The 27,609-nt window shown below is 40.9% G+C and overlaps 1 protein-coding gene across 10 annotated transcripts in view; it reads right to left on the bottom strand.

Moving 5' to 3' along the window:
- The window catches only part of DOCK10 (dedicator of cytokinesis 10), a 248,355-nt gene that overhangs the window by 166,566 nt on the left and 54,180 nt on the right, over window positions 1–27,609 (bottom strand). For 6 of the 10 annotated variants that reach the window (XM_074963908.1, XM_074963911.1, XM_074963913.1 and 3 more), the window contains exon 1: window positions 24,547–24,805. The exons of 1 other annotated variant lie outside the window; for it this stretch is intronic. In XM_074963908.1, the coding sequence (XP_074820009.1) occupies window positions 24,547–24,708 (162 nt within the window). In that variant the 5' untranslated portion in view covers window positions 24,709–24,805. Of the gene's footprint in view, window positions 1–24,546; window positions 24,806–27,609 lie in introns of those variants that run through there. 3 more of the 10 variants (XM_074963914.1, XM_074963917.1, XM_074963919.1) reach the window with 1 other exon arrangement.

The raw sequence follows: 27,609 nt of genomic DNA, 5'->3' as shown, positions 1-27,609 counted from the left end.
GCAGGTGTTCTCTGTACCTATAATAGGGAATATCATTGGGACTGGTAATATCTTACCTCCTGGTAAAAGTGTAAAATAAAACTTTCCTGGCACCTACTGTAAATTATATCCTAATTACTCCTCAATCTTGGCAGTGGCAGCCAGCAAGTTCCTTACAACCATCAAGGAAATTACGGCTCTTCAGAGATCTTTGGACTTTTACAGATCTTGACCACTACATCATTTAGATTACCACACACATTAATGTTGCAAATAGAACAGTAAACTGATGTTTCCGTATAATTGCTGCAAGCATTCAGTTGTTAAACTTTTTTTTTTATTGAAAGAATGATAATAGACTTCTCTCAGCCCTCTGGAACAGATTCACTCTGTAGGATCCTGTCAAGCAGATGTTGGAGAGTGCAAGTGTAATGGTGACGGATCCCAGTCATCAGCAGGCAGGGGACCTCTGGAGCTTAGTGCATGAGCCTCTACTGCATGAGCTAAAAGCCAACTGGCTGTTAGCTAAGGCTGTACAGCAGACTCATTTAACTCTCTCTCTTTACGTGGTCTCAGTGCCACTAGCTGGGACAGAACATCACACCCAGGAGGGGTGTGGGTTACACAAGTCTCTCTTGTTTTTATACTTTTGGAAGCTGTTTTATATATACCAGTAGCTGAATAGGACCATGATGGGTGAGAGCTGGTGAGAGCAGGTTGCTCCATGCAACTCTTCATGGGGCTCAAGGATATCCCTATTATTTCCTCTTCTTCTCTCACCTTTGGCTAAAGGAACTTATTGTTACAGAGGTTCTCCTATCAACATCACTCTTTTAGGTCTTCATCCAAAGCCCACTGGAGCCAAGGGAAGACTCCTATTGACTTTAGGTCAGGCCCTTAAATGGCAGAGACAGTAGCTACCAGACAGCACTGTAAGGTGTTCCTTTCCTCCTGCACTGAGCATTTCTGCCTCTGAAACCTTCCCAATTTCTGCTGGTGCAGGTCTGAATGACTGATCTTGAAATAATTATTAGCTTAAATGTCTATTAAATTGGATAAATTAATATGGCTAAATCCCCTGAACTGCTTTAAAAGTCACAACCATAAAGTGCAATGTAAACATTATTATTTGTATTATGAGCGTCCCCAGGTAGCAAAGTGATGTTACTAAGCCACAATGTTGCCCCAACTATTTTTTTTAAACAGACTGGATCACCACAAGCGGTTCTCCCTCTTCCAGGAGCCTTGCCTGGTAACTGGGAGCTGTTGCATCTGGCTGAGACATTTGGATTCCAGAGAATGTTGAAGTATTCAGCGAAATGATGAAATGTCAGTTAGTTACTTCAGTGTTTGACTAGCATCTGCTCCAATGTCTTAGCTGAACATTTTCAAAGTTTTCAGTGTTTAGAATGAACCTAACAATATGAAGTATCTGGATATCAATGTGATTCTTTCTTTCTTTCTTTTCTAGAAATGGCTATATATTCTTTAGTTTTGTGGCCAGTTGGTATCTGATCTGCTTTATCTTCAGTGAAACTCCAATTAAAAAATAACAACTCTCTTTCTTTCTTTGTTTCTGTTCAAATCTTCATCTGATGTAATTTGTTTTCCCCCTAAATCTATGAATTATTTCATGTTGTCATTAACTTCAGTTCGGATTCATGATATGCACTGATGCGCGCATGTGTAGCTGTACACAGAAATGAACCATCAATGTGCTTTGCTGTCCTTTGTTTCATTAATGTTTTGATGGTGGCCCTATAGAAATATGAATATTAAGTATCAAAGATCCACATCTTCAGTTAACAATCTCAAATATAAAGACACTTTCTAAGGATATCAGGCCAAATATTTAAACTTATAGTTGATGTACTGAACTTGAAATCATACTGTCCTCCCAAAACTATATAATCTGTCTATATTCTACAAAAATGAATCATAATGTAACCTTAGCTCCAAGTAACAATGCTGGCACTTTCAACAAACTCAGAGTCCTCAATTTCTTTAGACTCATTGGAACTCACATGCAATGATAAGAACTCACAGCAAGTGTCAGGAGAATGAAAGCATTGCAGTCTGCTCAGTACTTTTGTCCCAGAAGGATACTGACACATAAAACATAGAGCAGGTTGAAAATGTGTCCCTGATTTGTGCACCCATAGGAAGAACTTGCACATGCATACACTGGATATGGACTTTGGAAAATGTGGACTTTTTTTTCCCCACACATTCTTCACAACACAATAAAACCAAATACAATATACAAAACCATAATAAAACATCACACTTCTAAAATGCTCCCCCAGAGAAAGAAACAAGGAAGGGCAATTTAAAAAGAAAAGTAAATAAAGGAAAGAAAAGAATGATAAGGGAAGGTGATAAATATTGGAAGGGAATGCGTTAACTGGCAAAGAGGTGATGACCGAGTGACATGGAGACTAAACACCATTCTCATTTCTAGGCCTTCTCATGCACACATCAGAGGTGAGGAACCTGGGTGAGGTGATATGTGAAAGGCTGCACTGCCACCACATGTGTTGCAGTGTTGTATGGACAGAGGAGTTCATTCCCTTTCATATCAATCTAAATTGGCTTACTTAAAAATAACTACCACTAAAAATAACTAATAAGAATAACACTTAGCTCTTAAAACCAGTGACTAAATCAAAAGGAGAATCTTTTCTGCTCACTCTTATACTGCTTATTTTGCCAAAGCCAAGTCATCTATCCACTCAGAGTATTATATTTCCTGATGTTAATGGCTGCCAAGTGGCAGGGTAAAAACAAAACAAAACAGCACATTACTTAAATTCTTGAGATGTAGAAGCCTGGCTGAAGGAATATAGACTATAGCCTCTGTAAAATCAGGCCAACACTGAAACTATATTAATTGTACAGAAATCTTCCATTATTTCCTCCACCAAAAGAAGTACACAATCATTCTCTGTCTCTTTTGAATGGCATGCAGCATTTCCTAATCTGTTGCAGTTCCTGCGTGAGCCGCAAAAAATAAAGAGCTAAATAGCAAAGATCATGCCAAATTTCTGACTTCTGCAGAGGAAACAGAAGTAGCTGCAAATTCACTTCCCATCACTCACAGCACGTGGACGTGAACTCAGGAACCAATAAGAAGTTAAAAAAATACAAAAGATGGAGTCCTGTGGGGAGACTTGAGAGTCTGACACTTAATGCTATTGTGATCATTCCTCTGGCAATCTTCTGCAAGATGTTCAGTGTTACATACTCTATTGGGCTCCCCCATCTTTTCTGGCCAACAATTGGATGCCGTGTGGGAGTCACAAGAGCTGAAGGCTGTGCTAGTATATTTCAGAAACTGAGAATGATAATCTGGATAATAGTGTATAGGTTGCATTAGCCGATAAGCTACATAAATATACACTGCTATTGCTGTTTATATTCATCATCTTTGCTTTCATTTTCAATTCAGAAGCACATAATTATTGTTCATCTGATCCTGCGTGCTCCAACAATGCAACATTGCTAAAAATAGGTCATGCAATTGGACTGACAGAATCATATCACATATAAATTTGTCATCCCTTCAGAGATTTGTCAGAGCACTACTAAGAAATTAATTATGATCGATGTCATACACCCCACACAGATTCCATGGTCTAAATGCCAAAAATCCAGAGAGAAAGATATCGTATCAGAAATCACACATTAATCTTTCTTTGCCAAAGACCACTATCATCTGCCTCTTCAGGATGTTGAACATGTTAACAGCTCGTTAGTGGTTTGTGAATGCACGAATGGGAACACCATGCTTGTCAAGATCTCCTCCTTAGACAGGTAAACCAAACATTACAGCAGGAGAAGAAGCAACTATTGCAATTTAAGTTGCATAGTTCTTTCTATTCTAACCATTTGTCTTCAGCTGCTCAAAACTTTACAAAAGTGTCACCTTTGGGGCTGAAATGTTCCAAGTTAGTGTTTGCCCGAAAGCATGTTTTTACTGAGGAAAAAACAGTTCTACCATTTTTGAGAACAGGAAGAGTGAAAAAACCCTACTTCATTATTAAAACAAACAACTTTTTTCAGAACTGCTCTAGCACTGAATCAGCAGGGTGCACAAAGCTGACATTTGCCAGGCAAATAGGGCGTGTTCCTGCTGAGCACCCAGGCTCTGATCTAACCAAGCACTTAAGCATTTGCTTAACTTTAAGCATGTGAACAGTCCAGCTGAAGGGTTAAACAAGCTCATGCTTTCACTTGCTCTACAAATCTGTAAAACTAGCTCTGACCACATGGAGGGCTGAGAATTCATCATGATAACTGTGACATTAGCACACAAGGTAAGCTCTCCAAGGCAGTGTGACAACATCTCTGCAACAAACAGCCATGAAATGAAAACACAAGTCTCTTTTATAATATCTGCCAGGGCTCTGCTAATGTGCCTTTCCAGACATTGGCTCTTGAGGTCACCAGCTCCAGCTATGTCAATCCATCTCTTTTCTTCTGAGGCTGACAGTGCACTGATTTCAACTATTCTTTTCACTGTGCTTTTATCTTCGCTTCATGCCCCAGGTATTAGTGTATCTCATGCAGAACAAATATGTGAAAGGTTCCTCTATTTCTGTCCACTGCATGAAAGGTGAAGACACACCCTCTCATGGAAGTAGTGGTGTCATGAGCTTTCAATGGGTTGCACTTGCCAGCTTCTTTGTTCACAGTCAGAGTCCATGGGACTCCTTTGTGGTTGAAACTTCCTTCTGAGGGGAGAGGAAGAGGGAGGTCTTGGTGAGGTTATTTTCTCAGTCATGAGTTTGATTTCACATAGAGTGCTTAATGGGTCTTACAGTACACACACACACACACACACACAATACCTCAAACAGCCTGAACAGCATTCATGGGCGCTTGCCGTTAGTACATCCTGAGCCACCTGCTACCCCTTCATTGGTTTTCCAAGTTTCTACTCATGAAAATTCCTCCCAGTTCTCCCATTTGGGAAGCATGGTCAGCTGTGTGTGGAAGGAGCAGTCCCTGCATCCATGCGGATCTTGGGAGGCTAGTAACGGATGCACAGCTATCTGCTGCTCCTATTTCCCCTTCTCAGCATGTCATTCATAGCAACCTTGCTGTTATGCTGCAACTCACTACCAGATGCATCTTGGAGTGAGGCTGCAATGGAAGATACTGTTGGTCTGATCAGCTGCAACTTCTGGGCAGATTTCCACGTTGGAAATCCACCTGCACCCAAAGGGTGCATGATATGTTCATCTGCTACTCCTCACCCATGATTCTCCTTTCATTTGCACTGGTGCCAACAAAGAGTAGCTCCAATGAAGTCAATGGATTTATATGTCCATAAAACTAGTGAGAGGAGAGAAGAGAATCTGGCCCCAAGTCTCTTTTTTCACCACCAGCACTCCCTCCCACATCTCCCAGGAGTAGTAGCAATGGGGGTGGGGGGAAGGGAGGTGAGGTATTGTACAGCAGCCCTTGGTTCCAAGTTGGGGGTGTGGAGTCTCTATATGTGGGTTCTCTGCTATGCTGTCCAGCAGCACAGACAAAACACAGTATTTCATCGGCTTTGGCCCCTAGTGCCCCTGAGTAGGTTGGATCAAAACTGGGCTGTATTATTCCCCCTAAACAAATAGAATTCTTTCCCAGCTTTCATACATCAGGAATCGGGGCAGTGAACATAAACCTTCCATTAGCCATTTAATCCTGCCGATTCAGACAAAAACAAAATAAGCAATTACTTTAATTTCTTCTTTAGTTTACTCCATTGGGAAATCTTAAAAAAACATTACTCTTGTTTTCATAGAGTAGGGCTGGAGTCATGTCTTGATAACAAAACACAAATAATGATGAAGGGCCATAAGAGGCCATTAAATAATTTAATCATCTCTGTTTACTATTTCCAGACATGATGCTGTTTGCAGTTTCTGGCTTCCACTGCACGCGGTGGTTCTAACGTGTGCCATTGATGTCTATTGTCAGTTACAAAAAGGATTGTTTTTCTTTATTTGCCCAGAAAAGCTCAGCTCAAACACAACATCTGGTTTACAGAGAAATTCCACATTTTTACCCAATTTCCCAGCTGGCATGATTGAAGCAGGAGGAGGTCAAGCAACTTGGCCAAGGTCATACAGTCTATCAATAGCTCTGTCAGGATTAGACCATGGGATCCCCTTGACTGCTTTGCTCTTAACCACTAAACTGGTCTCTCTCCTTATACTGTACTATGTGCATAAGTCTGTGTTGCTGTGCCTGGCAGCTACTCTGTTAAATATTGCATTCTCGTGGCCCCAGACACATATGTGCATATCCTCACAGCTCCTGGGTCTATTCTGAGCAGCTCAGTGGAAATAGACCACACGTGATAATCTATCCTTTGGATACTCTGAAATACCCAGCTCATAATGTGATTTTGGCAGACATATAAAAAGATTAGGAATTTCAAAAGCGGCTGTGATGGACTCCCTTTTTCTTTTACTACATAAGGAATGAATGTGAAGTCCTGCTAGTAAGATTTGCATTAATTTAGTTTAGTGCGCAGCAAGGGGAAAGGAATTCAAAACAAAATGCTCTCTTAGCCCCTCTCTTCTTCTAGATGGTCTGCACGGGTCTGGAGTCAGAACCAGTTTGGGCCAGTGTACACAGTGCTGGACTGGGAGTCAAAAGACCAGTGTTCTATTCTTGGCGCTGCCACTGTACAACCTACGACACGTCACTTCACTTCCGTTTCCTGTCCCATCCTTTGGGTGCTTACACATAAGCTCTTAAAGGCAAGGACTCTCTTGCTATGTGCTTGTAACAATGCCTAGCCCAACACGCCCCCAGCTGCCACGGTGGTGTGTCGGCATTACTGTAATACTACAACTAAAGTTTCAGTCACCTGGACTTATTAATGGCTCATCAGCTCTGGATGGGGGGGCATTTTATGGCTTAGCTGGGATTAAAAGCTGATAACTGGGAACCCTAATAGATATTTGTGATAAATGGGTGGGTTTTTTTTTTAATCACTGATGAAGTAGTTATTTATTTATGAACATGAAGAAAGGCTGGAAGAGACAGACAGGAACAGAGGAAATCCTGTACCCCAGAACTAGCCCTAGTTTTGTGGGGCCTTGTGCGAAGTAACATGCAGGGCTGAACCCAGCTCTGCCTATTAGGTTTCTCCTGATCTCCTACCATTAGGCTCTGAATACTCCCTCCCATCACCCCCCAAACCAAGCGACACCCCAGCAAGAATTTACGGTGGACCTAGTTACTCAACCTGAGATGCCTAGACCTGGGAAGCGAAACTAGCAGAACATCCATTTCCTTGTTCATTTTCTTTGTATTAGATATATCCGTTTTCAGTTACAATGCAGGCGAGGGTACTTTTATCAGCTATGGGTTTTCTGGGATTTTTGCTACACATTCCCACCAGTTTGCACATAGAACTATGCATGTGAATCTCAGCCAACATTTCACTTCAGCTCCAAGAGGTAAGAGATACATTGTCCAGTGCTGATAATGTTAATATCGTGTGGTTTTATTTCTTATAGGTAACTTCCTAGTATCATTCCAAAGAGCTCTTCTATCATGGCATTCACAGCGAACGTGCTATACAGTTTTGTTTTGCTTTACAACTGACACCTTTATTAGCTCTTCATAAACATACTTTGCAAACTATTAGCCTGATCCTGAAAGCATTATGTGAGTAGAGCCAATGAAGTACAGGTGAAAACAGGCAAGAGGATACAACAAAGTGCAATAATATTTCAAAAGCTAGGAAAGGAAAAGAATGAATGTTACATAGTGCATTAAGGGCTAGATTGTGGAATTTACCCTTACTACAGGCCTCCACAGATCCCTGCAGCCCCAAGGACAACTCAAGAGGCAAACCTGCTCCTCTAGGTGCTCCAGCCCAAGCCTGCAGGGGGCTGAGAGAGAGTAGAACCACAGCCGTGTTTCCTCCCCACCTTCCTGGGGGTGATTTTCTCCAAAGGCAATCTTCCCGTTGTGTGGCGTGCACAAAGATGATCCTTTCCTCTTGAGCCTTAATCATCCTACCCTGTCATAAATATAAAGGGAAGGGTAACCACCTTTCTGTCCCCAGTGCTATAAAATCCCTCCTGGCCAGAGAAAAAACCCTTTCACCTGTAAAGGGTTAAGAAGCTAGGATAACCTCGCTGGCACCTGACTAAAATGACCAATGAGGAGACAAGATACTTTCAAAGCGGGGGGTGGCAAAGGGTCTGTCTGTCTGACGTTTTTGCTGGGAACAGATCAGGAGTGCAGCTCAGAACTCCTGTAAAAAGTTAGTAAGTAATCTAGCTAGAAATACGTTAGATTTCTTTTGTTTAATGGCTGGTAAAATAGCTGTGCTGAATGGAATGTATATTCCTGTTTTTGTGTCTTTTTGTAACTTAAGGTTTTGCCTAAAGGGATTCTCTGTGTTTTGAATCTGATTACCCTGTAAGGTATTTACCATCCAGATTTTACAGAGGTGATTCTTTTACCTTTTCTTTAATTAAAATTCTTCTTTTAAGAACCTGATTGTTTTTTCATTGTTCTTATGATCCAAAGGTTTGGGTCTATGTTCACCTGTACAAATTGGTGAAGATTTTTATCAAGCCTTCCCCAGGAAAGGGGGTGTAGGACTTGGGGGTATATTTTGGGGGGAAGACATCTCCAAGTGGGCTCTTTCCTGGTTCTTTGTTTAACACGCTTGGTGGTGGCAGCATACGGTTCAAGGACAAGGCAAAGTTTGTACCTTGAGGAAGTTTTTAACCTAAACTGGTAAGAATAAGCTTAGGGAGTCTTTCATGCAGGTCCCCACATCTGTACCCTAGAGTTCAGAGTGGGGAAGGAACCTTGACATACCCCCACACACCTACACTGGGGACAGGGACAATCCGGCTCTACCCAGCTAGCTGGGTTATGTACCACGTCAGTCCAATTAATCCATTCAACCAGTACTGCAACATGGAACATCCTGCTGATGATTTCAATGAAACAGCATTTAAACACAACAAAGGAGGGAGTGTCAGGAGCTCAGAAGCTAAGCGATTAACTTCTGATTCTCTACAAATACATCCTGCATCTACCAGAAACAAGTGCCAGTGTAAGCAGGGGAATAGTCCCGCTATTGTGTGGAACTTTCCTGGCTTCTACACTACCCCGGTGAAGTGGGCTAGTGAAAGGATCTGAGTTCTCACTCCCACTTCCTTTACCCAGTGGCCTCCCTGCCCTTGAGGACTCCCCTTCCACTTTCCTGTCTGGCAGGGTCCTCGTAACCCCAACAAGGCTGGGCCCAGGATTCCTGGGGGGGCTCGACCCCCAACCCTGCTGTGGTAACCTAGGACAGGGGCTAGTGTGTCCCCACTCCGGGGTACTCTCCCTGCACTGGGCACTTCTCTGACCCACTGATCATTACATAAAAGTTAAAGCAAATGCAAGTTATTTCATCAACAATTAATTTTAAAAACAATAAGGGAAAATGGGAAAGGTTAAAGGAAACATCACCCCGCTCTGTGGCAGGGAACATCACAAACAGTGTCTCTGGAATGTCAGGGCACTTCACAGTCTGTTCCTTGTAAGTCCCAGGCCTTCTTCTCAGGCTCTGGCTGTGCTGCAGGGATGCTGTGGGTTGGACACTCGCTCTGGTGGTGGCCACACGCTCTCAGGCTCTAGGTGGCAGGGCCCTTCTTCCCAGCGTTGCCCCCGCCCAGTCAGGGTTACCAATCTCCATGCACGAGTCTGGCCTGCAGAGCCTCCTGGCTGAGGCGTCTCCCTGTGCTGGGCCCACTGCCCAGAGTCCCCCTCGCTCTCCTCAGCTGCTCACGACACCCGACTCCGGACTGCTCCAGCCCCAGCTCCACTCTGCCTCAGCACTGCTGCTGCTGCTCTGCCTCCAGCTCCCCGGGCTACTTCTTTGGCCCCTCTGCCTCTGGTTGCTACAGCTCTGCTCCCAGGACAGGTCTGCTCTGCAGGCTGCTCCCGTGACTCTGCTCCCAGCACTGACCTGCTTTGTGGGCTGCTCTTCTGGCCCCTCTAGCTCTGGTTGCTCCACCTCTGCTCCCAGGGCAAGTCTGCTCTCTCTGGGCTGTGCCTCTGGCTTTGGGGCTGCAGCTCTGCTCCCAGCTCAGCTTGAGCCCCTGCTCTCTCCTTAGCTCGGCCCCACTCTGTCTCTCACATGGAGGATGGGACCTCCCTGGCCTCCTGACTCCCTGATTAGCCTGCCTGCCCTGTCATTCACGCTGACCTGGGGCATTGGCCTCTCCCCATTGCTCTTAGGGACTGTCAGTCTCAGGGTCCTGATTCCCCATTGACCCTTCCCCCTTTAAGTACTGGGAGCTAGCAACTAAAACACCCCCACTGAATGTTAGTAAGGGGGCAACAGTCCCCTTTCATTAGCAAGGGATGTGGATAGTTACTAAAGCAGAGCCTGCTTGCAGTTCTTTCCCAGTCTGTTCCCTTTTGTGTGCTAAACTAAGCAAATATAGTCTCAGCCTAGGAACAAATCCTTCCCAAGAAATCTCCTTGCCTCTTAAATATGTATCATATAATGTACAAGATCACCAGGCTGGAATGCTTTACCATATTTGTATAACTCCAAACTGCTTTTGATTTTGTTTTTAAAAGGAAAATTGACAGGCAGGAGTGGGTGGGTGAGATTCTGTGGGCTGCGTTGTGCAGGAGGTCGAACTAGATGATCATAATGGTCCCTTCTGACCTTAGTATCTATGAATCCATAAATGACTGAAGCATGCAATAGTTTTTGTCAGTTTAAAAATACTGTGTAAAAATTCTCCTTGGGAGTTGGTACAAATTCAACTCACCTCTCAGACATTTTGGGGGAAATTTTTGTTTGTTTGTCAAAATATGTCTTTTTTGTTTAATGAACAAACATTTAAAATATACATAAATTTAAAAATAAACTGCACTAAATGTGAACAGTATCACTCACACTGACAAAAGCAAGGATGTTAACACATGGCTCAGACATCAGCTTTATACTATGAATTGGTGTGTCCTACAGTAATTCTAATATGAATAATGATCTACTGCATAAAGATTAGAGCTGAGCACTTGCTCAAACCATTTGTACTATTTACAAATAACTCTTCAGTTTTACTGTGTGCACCATTTTTGGTTCACTTGCTCACAAATATTCCCGCAGATTGTTTTCTGTTTGTATCAGTGTTCGATGAATAAGTGTTCTACATGTGAAAACCCATGTTCAAGGCTGTTTGCACACAGTTATGGCTATATTCATTAGTCACACCGCAAGTCCTTGCCCTTATTAATAAAGGTTCTGTCATGCAGTCAGTGGAAACAAAGCCATGCAACTTAGGTGCACACAATACACAATCACACAATACAAGGAGTTAACAATAAATAGCTGAAGACATACGCAAAGCAAATAGTTCATTAACAATCCATCAGGCTGGATAAAAATCAATTATTTTATTTTAAAAAAATTTAAAATCTCAGATTTTTTATTTAACTCAGATTTTATTATTTTGCTATTTAAGTTTAAAAATAAACCTGTTTAAAATGAAATCTGAATTCAATACAAAATATGTTAAGGCCTAACCTTATTATAATCTCTTAAAGCATTTAAATTAAAAATAAGTACGCTGAATCCATGAGCCTCTATCAAAAACTCTTAGTTAAAGGCCGCTTATCTCTATAAAGAAGGAATCAGAGAAAAAAAGTCTAACTTTTGAGGTCAAAAACTTTACAAATATGGCACAATATGTCATATACTGTATTTTAGGATTGTTCCGTTTACTAAAAATAAAATTTATATGCTGTTTTGTGTGTTTAATTAGCCATTCTAATGCGGTTATCATCCCAATGCAGCTTGATACAAATCATGACAGAAAGTTAATTATCTAATAATAAGCAATATATCATTCACCATTTTCTGACATACTAAAAATGTACAAGTAATAAGAATCTGAAAATAATAAGCCATTTAATTGCTTAAATAAATGTATGTAATTATAGTGTACCCAAACTGGTGGCAAAAAGATGTACCAAATCTAGTGTAAAGGTTCTATTTAGTTGTAAATCTACATATGGTGAAGGTTATAGCAACCAATGAGAATGCACCATTCTTTAGAAAATAACTGAAGTACAAATGGAAAAGTTAATTAAAATTGATGATTTAAATCAAGGCTTTCCACATGGTGATTTAAATCATGATTTAAATTCCTGATTTAAATAGCCGTGATTTAAATCAATCCACCCTGCAAGCCACAGGCTGAAATATGTTCTTCCAAACAATTGTGAATAGCAAATACATTTGTAAATATTAAAGTCTGCAGAGACTTCACAAACAAACAAAGCCAATATCAGAACTCAGGTTTCAGAGTAGCAGCCGTGTTAGTCTGTGTTCACAAAAAGAAATGGAGTACTTGTGGCACCTTAGAGACTAACAAATTTGTTAGAGCCACAAGTACTCCTTTTCTTTTTGCGAATATCAGAACTGGCTCTGCCAGGAAATATTCTTTCCTATTGTCTGCTCATGTTCAGTTTAAAAAGTGCTTGCTGAAATGTACTGCGTTTAATGAACATTTCCTGTAGTATTCTATGTCTTTAACTCTTAGGGATTGGCCAGTTACAAGGAACTTTACTCTTTTTACCTGGCCCGTTCCAAAAGACGAGAGGAAGCCCATAGCAGACGTTGTGCTGAGAAGAGGTGAGGGGTTCTGAGGTCAGGGTAGGCAGTACCACTCCTGGCAGAACCTGTCTCCAGGCTCATGCTTCGTCCACCTTACTTCCTCGGGGACCCTGTTTTACTCTCTGGCTTAATGCTGAGAACCTGCTGGTGGTAGGTGGCTGAGAGTAGCTTCAACAACCCTAGTGTAGCAGAGTTACAGAGCAAATGCATGCTTAGAGGCCACTTGGCAGATGAATGGAGAACAGGGGACTGCATGCTCTATGTTGGTGCCTGGTGCTGTGGTTGCCCAAGGGGGCTGAACAAAAGCTCCTTAAGCATGTTGAAGGGTGGAGTGAAAGCCAGGGAAAGAGCTGGGGTCATGCAACACTGGAAATAAAGGAGGAGGAGAGATGAGTTAGCTTAGTTGTTATCCCTCACTTAGGAACCTGTCGTTAATGTAAGCGGGGGAATAGTCCCGCTCTTGTGGGGAACTTTCCTGGCTTCTGCACTACCCCGGTGAAGTGGGCTAGCAAAAGGATCTGAGTCCTCGCTCCCACTTCCTTTACCCAGAGGCCTCCCTGCCCTTGAGGACTCCCCTTCCACTCTCCTGTCTGGAAGAGTCCTCGTAACCCCAACAAGGCTGAGCCCAGGATTCCTGGGGGGCTCGATCCCCAACCCTGCTGTGGTAACCTAGGACAGGTTGCTGCAGCTCTCCTCCCAGGCAAGTCTGCTCTCTCTGGGATGTGCCTCTGGCTTTGGGGCTGCAGCTCTGCTCCCAGGACAGGGTCTGTTCACTCTGTATGGGGCACAGCTCTGCTCCCCAGCTTAGCTTGGGCCCCTGCTTTCTCCTTAGCTCGGTTCCACTATGTCTGACCCAGGCAATTCCAGCTCACACGGAGGACAGGACCTCCCTGGCCTCCTGATTAGCCTGCCCGCCCTGTCATTCAGGCTGACCTGGAGCATTGGCCTCCCCCCATTGTTTCTGGGGCTGTCAGTCTCAGGGTCCTGATTCTCCATCGACCCTTCCCCCTTTAGTACTGGGAGCTAGCCACTAAAACACCCCCACTGAATGTTAGTAAGGGGACAACAGTCCCCTTACATTAAGTTTCAAAAGATTAGAGCTACTGGGCGCATTTCCACCCTTAGTCACTCCTACACAACCGATTGTAATGGGGTGTACCAAAGGGCAGATGTGGCCCAAGTTCTGCTATACACACTGCTGAAACATGTTTGCAGATATTATATACTAAGGGCCAACATCTCAAAGGGGATATCCTGAGCAAGCAAGTTACATTTTAAAAATTATTTCTACTAACTGAGTTTATCCTTGTAAATGAAATAATTCTTTCATATGTACCAAAAAAGTGTTCCCCTGTACATTACCTTTAGACCAAACAAAAATCCTGATGACATCAAGGTCATAGATCAAACCCAAGACCTTACAGGAAAGGCAAGGAAAACTGTGAGTGGCATGATCTTCAACTCCTAATAGGCTAGTTTTATAGCTGACCTCTGAGGTTATTACTTATTATTTGTATTATCATAGTGCCTAGGAGTCCTAGTCATGAATCAATATCCCATTGTGCTAGGTGCTGTACAAAACAGTCCCCTGATACAGTCAAGCAGACTATTCAAATTATTATATGCACCGTTCTGTATGATAGCGGCCCTGTGTTTTGGTCTGAGGTAGGAACACATCTATTTTCCATTCTACCTCCTTTAATTGTTCCGTTCTTGAGAGAAATGTATAAGAATCCTATGACCAGACCATTGCTATATTACAAAAGCCTAGCCCCAGGGTAAATTTGGCTGGATTTATACCAGTGTAGTTGAGAACAGAATTTGGCTCTGTACTTTCAAGAAAATACCAAAAGTAATGGGGAAAAAATAGGGTGTGATAGATGGCAGACAGCAAGAAGGAAGCGGAAACAGAAAATAGATGTTTTATAAAGATGTTTTATACTGTTTCAGAGTGATCCTGGAGACATCAGCAAGTCTGAAAACGCTGTAATATGGTTATTTTTCATTGGATAATTAGTTTATATACAGTAAACAAACAATCAAATTAATTATTGTCAATATGTGCTTTGGATTAAATAATAGATCACAATCGTAAAATGTTAGAAAAGATTTCAAATCAGTTTTTAGGAGCACATATTAGGGTTTTTTTTTCCCTCAAGGGGCACAGTCAAGGTTAACAGGCCCAAAATGTACCTTATCATTACTATAACACACCAGTGGCCATCAAGAGTTAATGCCTTTCAATGAGTATCCCAGCCTAGGTCAGATCTGAACCAATGATCTACAGGTGAAAATCTCTGTATCCAATCACCACTTTATCCCTCAGCCATTCAGTTCCTAAACTTGATCAACAGCAAAATCTGATCCCTCTACCTCCTCTTCCATTCCCTCCACCCCCACACACATACCAACCACCCTTTTTCCGTTCTTATAAGAATGAACCCTGGAACTGTTTAGAGGATGTTGTTGTGCAAAGACAGGGAGGAAGGTTCCTGCAGGAGACATTGTCATTTTCCCCTACTCCTCTGGCCAAAATTATGGCTGCTAGGAAGGGTACTTAATAAGGTGCAACTTCTACAGGCATTAGAAGCCATTCATTTGATGGGGGTCAGGTAGAAAATTGGGAGAGTAATTGTTTGTTGATTAATCTACCAGTCTTCCAAGAGCAGTGGCCATTTGCATGGGGCCAGATTCTGAAATAAGCCACACTGGTGACTTTGATGGAGCTATTCTGGATTTACATGGGTATAGCAGAGACCAGAATCAAGCCCTGTGAGTTGCGATTGCTTGATGATGAAGAAAAACTGTATCTGAACCTGGAACAGCAGGAACAGCTTTGGCACACTCCCTTCCTTCAGTTTTCTAACCTAACCAAGAGTGAGCTGGATAAATATTTATCCAGCAATCAAGGCTTTTTTCGGGGGGGGGGTCGAGAGGTGGGAAGAAGGGAAGAATAGGCCTTAAAAAAAAAAAAGCCCCAAGCATCTTCCAGGTAGAAAAAGAAGGAAAAAAGCCATGTCATTGATTGGAACATCTTGCTGCATCAAGACAAAGTAATGAGAGCCAGTGATTAAAAAGTAAATTTTACAAATATATATTTTAACAGCAACATACCAGTTTTATTTGAGATGAGAAGAAAAAAGTATTTTACACTTGACTTCCCTCTTTCTCCTCAATCAGCTCTCCTTTGCTTCTTGATCTCTTTCTATCTCTCTCTCTCTCTCCCACCCCTCCCCCTGCCAGTGGCTGGCTTTTTCATATAGTCCATTTCTCTTTACAGTGCTCATGCATTATATCTCTTACAGTGCTTACTTGTTTCCAAGTTAAGTCAACACACCCATGTGTGCAGCCAGAGACTTTGGGACAGAGTCATTTATATCCATTTAAATCCAGCAGAACTCTACTCAAGCTAGTCTGCATTTACATTGGTAGAAACAAGATAAAAAATTGAGCCAAAGTCAAGCAGTGGTATAAACTCTGGTGTGAGATATGTATTGGGCATACAGTACATTGGTCAGGAAATGGATGTGAATGTTAATGGCAAAGTAGTCAAACTGGCACTGCTATGGCATTCTGAGGGTGTGCAGAACAACATACATTTACTTTGCATTCTATTTGAACCAACTTCAGGCTTTTTTAGTGAATAGAAATGGAGACTGGGAGCTCTGATGGTACAGGGAGTAAATTAGATCTGGGCAGGGGCGGTGGTGGGGGAAGTGCTTCTCTACCTTACATCCTCTTTGTCAGTTGCTTTTCCTGCTGCACCCTCTTGGCTTGTAAAATATTCACTTGCCTACGTTTGTAGAACACACCCATCAGTTTGGTATCTGAATGCCATCCAGTTACACTCATTTTGCATAGAGTGTCAAATCAGTTCAAATTAAGTTATACTAGTTTGTCACTTTGGCCCAGAGACTTTTCTAAAAGCTGGACTTGTTTACTGCAGGCTGCTGTTAGGCCGAGTTTTACTCTTAGTACTTACCCCTGGAAGTAAAATTTGCCAATAGATTTCTTGGAAAAGAGATTGAGGAGGCAAGGGAGTACATTAGCCACAAAATAAAAGCCATCAAGCGATAAGTTGAAACTCAGATTTTGGTTTGGTTTTGGTCTAACAGGAGAAGGGTGAAATGGCTTTGTTTTGTCCATACATCAACTACCAGCAAAACATTGCTTCAGTTAAAATCTTTAAGCCTTACTGCTAACGATGTATTAACAATGGTAATGGTATATATTTAATAGGAAACAACAGAATCTCCATGGTACAATAGGGTAAAATGAATGCACTAGCACAGGCTTTTGAATCTAGGAAGATATACAACATAGCCAATTTCACATTGTAGAACTCCTGAGTTCAGATTCTATCTATTGATCTTAGGGTCACTGCATTATCTACTGAAGTGTAAATCTGGGTCCATCTGCAGAAGCCAATGATTCTGCCTCTTTGCACCAAGAAAAGATGGATTCTTTAATTTATTATTATGGAGATTTGGGAACATTAGAGACTGCAGGAAAACTATTTGTGATTATTTCTGACTAGTGTGTCTCTGTCTTAATATTTACATCTATATCTACCTCTTTACTGCGAGAAAAGAAATTCTACCCATAGCTGGTCCTCAGGGAATATCGGCCCACTGGTTTACATAAAATTGTTATAAGAACAAGAGAGTGAACAAACATCAATGCAGGAATTGCCTTCTTGGGTAGTTTGGTTTGGGTGGGTCCTATGTGAAGTAATGTGTCAGGGTCAAAAGAGGTCCCACCCTAAAGAGTACTCGTTCCCCCAAGTCCAAGGGTCCAGGACATCCTCCATGGGAATCTCCTTCCTTGCATCCATTCTCTCTACATGCACTTGTGTAGCTTTGCAGCCTCAGAAGACATGAACTCATGGACTGGCAAGTCAACAGATGAATCTGAAGAGCAACTAGAGAATTCAATCTCTTTTATAGCTTATTGGAACTAGAGTCAGACAGAATTGTTGACAAGGAATCAGAGACGGTGGTCCAGATAAGTAGCTCAAACATGCATGTGAACATATTTGTGTATAAATGTCTTCGCAATGTGAGGCTCTGGGAAGAACAGAGAAATATGTGGCTACAAATATCAAAGTCAGGAAATCCTGAGTTTTGTTCCCATCTCTACAACCTTCTTGCTGTGTAGCCTTGCACAAGTCACTTTACTTTGTCTCAATTTCCCCATCTGTAAAATTGGGGTAATAGAACAAACAATCTTATCTCACAGGGAAATTATGGAGAACAAATTATTTAAAACCTGAAGAGCATTTCAGACCTGTGAATTACCATATATATGCAACATATTATACTATTACAAATTGCTTAAGCACAGCACCCTTCGTTAAACATTGTTGCTTTTGCAGGCTGATACTGCCACAGACTTTTCTCTGTTCCCTTAATTTCTGCCTCCATTGTACAACTGCATATTGCTTAATAATAGATAAGTTACCTCTCACAAACAAGAGACAGGCTCTTCTTTGCCCTGTGGGAGGATGCTTTGCTTATTCAACTCTAACTTTCTGAACACACACATTTAATACTCCACCACCAGAATTCGGTTAACAATTCCATAAGTGTGCAAGTCAGAATAAAATCCAGTTCATTCTACTGTATTAGAACTGTCTGTGCAGGTCTAACAGAAGGAGAAAATAAAAATAAATAAATAATAATAAATGTGTCACTGAAGTTATCAGAGGTATAATTAGTGATATCCAAAGGAGAAGATCTGCTCAGAACTGAGCGAACAGTCACTTTTCAGACAATATGCACCCTTTAAGCAGAATTACAGTGCTGTGGAGAATGAAAATGCACCCTGAAAAGTGACTATGTAAAAATGGCTACTTCTTACTGAGCCAATCTCCTCCCTGCACTTGTTCATCAATTCTTACTGACTACACTGGCAAAAGAAGTTTTTTACTTCTTTTAACACAGCATACCCAACCCAGCTCAGACTGAGTGAGATGGATTCTATACCTTCTCATCCACCATCAACAGAATTGTTTGTTAAGTTCCAACCAATTACAACTGTGCAAGTCTACTGAACTCAATAGGTTGAGAAGTCATCACTGAGCGTGTAGATCATTTGTTACATGAAAAAAGTCTCTGAAAGGCAATAATCAAGGAATCCCACAACAGTACTGTTGGAGAGTAACTTTTCATGGGACAAATGCATTGTATGTATCATTTACATTACTTCCCCTACTCCCAAACTCTTCTGCCAACAATTTATATAAAGTAAAGGCCTGCTTCCTCCTCAAGTCCATGGCAAAATTCCCATTGTATGCAATGGGAGTATGATAAGGCCCTATATCCATGGATTAAATTCTCACAGAATATTTTCTAGAGCCCCAAGGCTTGGGGCTTCTTCCCCATGAGGCTTGCTGGGGCTCTCATGGGTTTGAAAATATTTACTGAAGCTCTACTCTGGAGGACTCCAGCTGAATTTAAGCCCTGCCTATATCTAAAGCATAAAGGAAAATGTCAAATGTGCTCACAAATCAAGATAAACATGAAAGTTTACCCCAAAAGGAAAAATAATATATATTTTTTTTGCACTGTTGATTTTGATCTCTCAAGCCCTAGAGAATTTGGCTAATTAAGAGACAGCTTTTCTGTCACATGGAGTTGGCATCCAGTAGAACCTAGATTACTGACCTTCAGAACAATGTACTAGTCTCCTCTATTTGGCCAAGGGTTTGCTTAATACTGAATCATAGTTGGGAGATCTTGAAATGATGTGTAGGGATGGGCACCTATTGATGGTAATTATTATAGGGTGTACAGATACTATGTTGGTTTTAATTAAGTAAATGCCTACATATGATGCAATGATGATAAGTGCACCACAGATTAAAATTTACATGTAAATTAATAAGTATTATGCAACAGAACCTGAAGAACACTTTTGTCAAGTTACATTTCAGACACACAACAAGGCTCTGTCTCCAGACCCTGTGAAAACATACTGGGCCTGTCTCTCATCTCACTCTCACTGGTTTTATAGATATACAGTTCCATTGACATCCATGGAGTTACTTCTGATTTACATCAATGCAAGTGAAATGAGAATCTGTCCCAACAGACTTTCTCCAGATTGTCACCTGTGTAACAGAGAGCCGAATCTGACCTGTATCTGCCACTGACCCATACTGTATACTTGGGAAAGTCACTTCACCTGTTTGTCCATGTATACAAAGCGGAATAATGATACTTCCCTTGCTTTTCAAAGTGCATTGAGGTCAAGGGATGAAAAATGCTATACAGGAGTTAAGTATGATTATTTTGCTATTGCTGAGTTCAAGTCATAGTATGTTGATAAAAGTACAAAGCTCATTGGCTTGGGTATAACTGGACATTGAGAAAAACCATTGTATCCTCAACAAATATCAACCTTTGTTCTTATTCCATCAGCTGTCACAAATACAACAGCATGTATCATCAGAAAAGACAAAGAGCAATCCAGGAGGCAAAATTCAGTGTCTTTTCAGTCATGTGCTTTCGAAGCAAAATTTCTCCCCAAATGTTACCCCTCCCTTTCTAAACACTTTACCTACCAACTGATTTGCATAGTTCTAAATAAAATCTACATAAAGAGAGGTGTTCATTCCTTTTTAGTATTTTTTCCTTTGCTTGAGTCTCTTCTTTTTTTGTTTTTCCCCTTACACGCATACTGTTTATGATTGTTTATATTCTGTGCTGATTTTTTTAAGCTCACACCCACACAAGCACATTGTTGATTTCATAGTGAATTGGAGTGAGGTCATCAATGGGATATCCTCCTAAGATGTATGAATTAATGTGATGGACTGCTAAGTGCTGAGCCACTGATCACACTGAATCAATTCATACAACTCCTGAGTGGTCACTGGATGCTCATTTCCTGTGGCTCCAGGATTCTATCCAGGTTCAGAGACAAGGTTATATCCTCAGCCATCAGGCAGTTCTTTCTGTTTTTCTTGTCTCATTTATACCATTTCCCAGATATAAGTACCTTTAGGGATACATCTAAGACAATGATTAATAATCCATCTAATCAGGATTTCAGACTAATATAAATTGAAAAAATCAGCCAACAAAGACATCAGACTGGTCTTCTGTAATGACTAGAATGCTAGAATCCTCTGCTGTGAACGTGATAAAGCTCATGTCAATGACTAGGCAGTTGGTAAACAGTGGTCACAGACCATTACACTTACAATTATCTCACTGTTACCTTGTGTTTCCCTTGTCTGCTTGCTGTATCCTGCTGTCTCTCATCTTATACTGAAAATGTATGCCCTTTGAGGCACAGACCATGTTTTTATGTGGGTGCAGTGCCTAGCACTGTTGGAGCTAGGCTCTAGGTGTTACCATAATACAAATAATAAATAAGAATCAAATGTTCAAGTGAAAGTCATCATGAGCTGAGGAACCAAGAGGACCTTGTCAGTTGATGTGCAATAAATGAACTTCATAAAGAGAGGTTCTCTTTCATTTTTCTGCCTTCTTTTTCTCTTCCTCTCTCTTTTTTCCTTTCACCTACATTTGCCAAATGGCTGAAATCATATTAAAATGGGGAACCAAATCCTCCTGCATCTCCCTGAATCCTTAACCCTACTGAATGTGATGTGGTAAAGCACAATTCCTGAGATAACCACAACCACATTAGAATGTTTGTGTTGATGAATGGAGAGGGATGCAAGTGTAAGCTAATTTATAAAACTATAGAACATAAAGTACAGGTGCCCAGTTGTTAGAAGTACTTTGGGGGTAAACTGCTGTATTCAGTGCTTCAGAGATTGCTCTCTAATCTAGATTATGTGACTTACAAATTTCACTTCTGGTCCATGTAATAAATAGGCTTGAGAAAACAATTCCACAAGGTATGAAGCAAGAGGGATGCTTGGAGCAGTTATTCCATATAGAAGATACTTTAAAAAATACAATCTTCTCTGAATACCTTAATACTGAAATAAATTCTTATCCTATCATCTATTTCCAGTGCAACAAGCACAAAGGTTAAATGGGACTCACTCTCCCCTGAAAGATGGACTAAGTGCCTGGAGACACAGGACCAGATCTTCAGCTGACAGCTCCACTGAAATACTGGATTACAACAGCTAAGGATCCGGCCACAAAATGTAATTATTTTTGGTGTATGTTGTATTTTTAGGACCTGATCCTGCATTCCTTGGGCATCCAAATCCCTTAGTGCCTTCAAATATGAAAACGTCATAATAAACCAGGCACGATCACTTTAGCTCCTGAAATCATTGCAACGTGACTAACGTTAGTTGGATGCAAATGCTCTATTGCATGTCCGTGTAACAGTCTCTAGCACATTATCCATACATAAACTTCCCTGACCTGTCACAGACCAAGCAAGATTCTGTTAGGCTCATACATACATTTTACTAGGATTAAGCATCCTTCAATCCTTCTTCTTTCTCATGCTGCCCTTTCAACGAACATATGAAATCTACTGAAAACAGTACTGTATATTATTGCCATGTCTAAGAATTCTAAAGCAGCTCTTTCTTTTGAAGTTACTCGTGCTCCATATCATTACAGAGTCTAACTGCAAAGCTTGATAGCAATTTATTTCAGGTGCAATCCTATTTAACTTAAATGGTAACTAACTGCTTTTAATGGTAGAATGAAATAATCCCTCAGATCTGGGGAAACAGAAAAAACATGCACAAGGGAAAGACCATTTATTTTAGCCTGTTACTGCTCCGTAGCTTTTTTGGTGGGCAACAAGTCTAAACCTAAACCAGCCCAAATGGAGAGCTAGACTTTGCACCCAAATCTCCCCTCTCCCACAAGGAAGTGGGGATCAACAATGTCCTCCCCTCAATTTACTAAGACACCTTGTGGGGGCTTTCTGTGGGACACAGATCCGCACGGTGGGGGAGGGGGGGACTGAGTGGGCTGTTGATAAAAGTGAGTGGCCTCACATTGGGTGAAGGTGGGGCCCAAGTAACATACACTAACTGATCTGGCCCATGAGAGGTTACGTCTCAAGTACCTGTTTTGCAGGGCCACTTTTGTAATGCGGAAATCCATTTGAGATCAGAAGGAATCCCTGGAAGCACAGCTCCGTGGGGAATGGACATGGGCTGCTGGCAGAGGGCCCTCTGGTTGGCACTGACCTCCTATGGAGTCCTAAGAATCCCTCAGGTTTGTGGGTAGACCCCACATTTCATTCCATGTGGGGGTAAATCCCACTCCCCGACAATATGATCTGGGAGGAACACTGCAAGGGGATCTTTGCAGAGAGATCCTCTTTCTTAGCCCCCTCTCCCGGGTGGGGGTGATGCAGCCCAGATTATGTGTAATTTGGGACTGTGACAGGGCTACCAAAATGCATTGCACATCAGCTCCAATCTGAACTGAAACAAGACTTTATGCTTCTACTCTAAGCATTATAACAGATTAAATGGGGTGGTCAGTCCTTTCTCACACTGCACTTTCTTTAGGTCCCTTGTCACAGCATATTCTATGCAATCCTAGTAATTACTAGTGTCAGAGACACAATTATTTTTAAATTTCTCTTTGGGAAGTTATTTAACTTTTAACTGAAGGAATAAACTGTGCATTATATGGGAACCAGAGTTTAAAACAACAGATTTAAGATATCAGAGCTACAGTGATGAAAAGAGTCCCTTTTGTTGCCATGACAAGTTATCAACACCATGAATACTGGGCCAGATCTTCAGCCGCTGTAAGCTGGCATTACTAGGATCTGACCCAATGTGTCTTACCATAGTTACCATGACTGCAACACAGTATTTCTAACGCTCTGTTCATCTCACAATAGGTATAAATTACCTATTGTTCCCAGTGCCCACTTATATACAAATCAACGTACATAATGATAAGGTAAGGTATCAGTGAACACACTCTGGACTTCTTTATAATGTGCTTTAGTGAGGAGTCTCTTTGTATCATTCAAATGATGTACATGATGACTCTGATGTACTGTCTATAATAATGACTGCAGTGGTTTTCTAATATGATTACTACATAATGGTAATACAGTATCAAATTGTTATATAAGAGATGAAAAGTGATTATAACTCAGCACTTAGATCCAAACCTTTCAAAATTCTGAAAATTATAACAGTGTCTATATCCAGAGAGGAACTGCAGTAACTAAGTAGTTCATGTATTCTTCATCTCAAACAATGCTTTAGATAAGGAAATGCTCTGTCACACATTGATTGATCAAACAGAATCCTAATAAATGACCTGCAGTGCTTGTTTTATTTCAATCACAGCTTAAGTTAAAAATAAATGTCTAATTTAGAAAGCAAACAACACTCATTTAAAGGCTGATAATCTTTCAAAACAAGGAGATACAGAACCAAGAAACTCACTAGCCAGCCAACAAATTTTATTTTTTCATTTAAGGGTAGCTCAGAGTTGGGAACTAAAAAATCAGCAAAGGATTTTTATCATACAAACAGCCTGTTGCAGGACCTATGGAAAGTAATTTGCATACACCTTGCTATACATTCTGTCTGCATCCTGGTTGAGGCAAAGTTTCCTATGATGAACAGACTTAGTGCACAATTTCTGAGCTGGCTCTTTGGAATTCAGAGTGTGAAATAAGATACTTTAAACAATATTATGGTTCTAATGCTTGCAATATATCTTATAACACAAAACACAAAGGAAAGTTAAATAACAGTGTTGCTTTTTAGGCAGCATATGTGCAGTTCACAGTTCCAGCTATAGATGAAAGTAAAATTTCAGCTCTGTTTGATAACAAAGACAGCAAATCTACCAGAAAGCTAGTACACACTTGCAAACAGTCTATTTAATGCTCTTTTCCTCCATCTACATAGTTAAAGTCAATAAATCATACAACATCTGTAATAATAATCCTGTCAGCTATGTCTGTTTGCTAAAAGTATACTGTACCATTATGGTGAGGGTTCTAGGTCTGTTCATTTCATCATCACTATCCAGTGGCAGAATTTCATGTGACAATTCCTGTTGTCGTCGTCTACAAATATGTGGACAGTTCCTCTGTACCACAGAACGAAAGGCTTGAAGCAGAACAATGCTGGCAGCACAACCCATATCTGCATCCTGAAGCCTACAAAATAACTTCTATGTTTATGCTATGTTTGAAAAACAGTGGCTCCTTGTCCCTGAAAACAGCCTACAATGCAGCTGCAGCCAGTTAGCTCTCCAATCACCTCCTTGAATTCTGATCATCTGATCACAACCAAATAGCTTGGATGCAGATATAGGAAAGATTTGATCTGATCCACTGAAACTAAACACACGCATGTAGTATTAAGATATTTTTCTCTCTGCGTGCTTCCGAATTCATGTCAGAACATTTGCTTCCTGTCTTTTATAATAATCCTTCTTTGATTCCAGTTTAATGGAACTGAAAGCATTAAAATTCCCAGTTCAAATAAACCAGCTGTTTGTTAAAAATTGACAGGAGCAGTTTAAATGACTGGTAATAATCACGTGCAGGAAAATAATTAATGGCATCAAATCAGTAAACTTAGCACTGACAGACAGACAGATTTATAAAATTCTCCATTTAGGGTGTTTTTCCTGAGAAAAGAAACTGGCTATGGCTCACTGAAGGATCTGAGCTGCAATTTTTACATCTTGTCGTTTTCTGAAATACAGTGAGCTTACTTGAGTTGGAAAATGTAATGAGCAATAATAAATGCAAAAATATGGACTGTTTCTCCCAGTTCATGTTAAAATATCAGTGTCTCAATGAGAAATGCCAGTGTTCAGCTCTGCAATGCCTCTCAATAATATAGTTGTTGTGTGTTCCCACACATGCAGTTGTTCTGCAGACTAATACATTTTTACATTTACATAGGCAGCTTGTGTGAAGAAGGATCTTTGCTAATGAGGTCTTAAGCTGAATAAAGCACAGCTGACCTTCTAAGAAAGGTAATTGTAAGCTGTTTTAATGTTTTATCAGTAAGAATTCAGGCAAAGAAAAGAAGCTGTTAGCAGTTAACAACTTAGCTTTTACTGCTTTCTGAATGACTTGTCTGGCAGGAGTCAGAAGGCTGTGCTTAGAAATCATATGATCAGCTTGGAAACATATCGACGTCTAATGATATATAGTGTAAGGTAATAGTGCTTCAGAGGAAGTTAGCACTAAACATATCTTGCAGAAAATGGATTTCTCTTAAAATGTGAACTAAGAATTTCCAAATAGGGTTTCCAATGCAGCAGCTTTCCCTTAAACAAATATGCATCCAAAAATACAATTAAGGGGCTGTTCATATTGAAGGCAATGAGAGTTTGGCCAGTGATTTGCATGGGGGCATGAGCAGGCCTGTAATTTTCTGTTAATATGATGTTTGGAAATACTGTTCCTTTAAGCATAAAATGGGAATAGGACCCACACTGTTCAATGGGACCATTTTATGCTGGGTTTGATTAGGCTTTAATTGCCCAGTAATCTGTCAAAAGACAACATCGTTTTAATTAAAGCATTTGCCAGAAAAGTGAAATGTGTTCTTTAAAAGCATTGCGCTTGCTGCCAGTATTTCTTGTCTCTATCTCTTTTCAGTACTTATAGAAAAAAGCTATTAGCACAGGCAGGCACTGCACAAACTCACTCACAGCTTTGTCAATGCACCTCAGTCCTAACATAAAACAATCCTGGCTCTTCTACCTCCAGCTCTCTCACTGGGCACAGATGTTCACTCTCATATAGACAAAACCACCATACATAAATGTTCACACTAAAGAGGAGGCCCCACGTCATGAATACACTTATTAGTCTAACTTTTCTAATGGGATCACAGCAGCCCAGTGGCACAGCTGTGTAATTTCCATACCAAATCAGTAATCTCACCTGTTTTGGGGGCATTGTTTATATTTTCATCAATACCCAATCTGCTCCAGTACTGGAGTTGACACCTTGACCAAGCACAAAATACACCTTGAAACCTGTGGGACACAAATTCCTAACTAATTCCAGCAGCATCAATCTGAGTCTGGTTTATTTCCTGCACAGCTTTTGTAGCTGGCTGTTATGGTGACTGCTGTACTGCCTTGTGGTTGCTGTCATAAATATAAAGGGAAGGGTAAACACCTTTAAATCCCTCCTGGCCAGAGGAAAAACTCTTTCACCTGGAAAGGGTTAAGAAGCTAGGATAACCTCACTGGCACCTGACCAAAATGACCAATGAGGAGACAAGATACTTTCAAAGCTGGAGGGGGAGGGGGAGAAACAAAGGTTCTCTCTGTCTGTGTGATGCCATTGCCGGGAACAGAAAAGGAATGGAGTCTTAGAACTTAGTAAGTAATCTAGCTAGATATGCGTTAGATTCTGTTTTGTTTAAATGGCTGAAAAAATGAGCTGTGCTGAATGGAATGTATATTCCTGTTTCTGTGTCTTTTTATAACTTAAGGTTTTGCCTAGAGGGATTCTCTATGTTTTGAATCTGATTACCCTGTAAGGTATTTACCATCCTGATTTTACAGAGGTGATTCTTTTACTCTTTTTCTTCAATTAAAATTCTTCTTTTAAGAACCTGATTGCTTTTTCATTGTTCTTAAAATCCAAAGGTTTGGGTCTGTGGTCACCTATGCAAATTGGTGAGGATTTTTATCAAGCCTTCTCCAGGAAAGGGGGTGTAGGGTTTGGGGAGGATTTGGGGGGGAAAGACGTTTCCAAGTGGGCTCTTTCCCTGTTATATATTTGTTAGACGCTTGGTGGTGGCAGCAATAAAGTCCAAGGACAAAAGGTAAAATAGTTTATACCTTGGGGAAGTTTTAACCTAAGCTGGTAAAAATAAGCTTAGGGGGTTTTCATGCAGGTCCCCACATCTGTACCCTAGAGTTCAGAGTGGGGAAGGAACCTTGACATGGTGGCAGAGCAGTGGGATTAACTTGAAATCATTTTGAGATCAATTTGAGATTTTTTGAACCAGAAGCATAGATTTTAAAAAGGAAATTTTTTTTTCTCCTTTGGGCTGCTGGAAAGCA

The sequence above is a fragment of the Natator depressus genome, chromosome 9, assembly GCF_965152275.1.
Source record: "Natator depressus isolate rNatDep1 chromosome 9, rNatDep2.hap1, whole genome shotgun sequence".
Taxonomy (NCBI): Eukaryota; Metazoa; Chordata; order Testudines; family Cheloniidae; genus Natator; species Natator depressus.
Note: the sequence above shows the minus strand (reverse complement) of the source record. Positions and strands in the feature narration are given on the sequence as shown.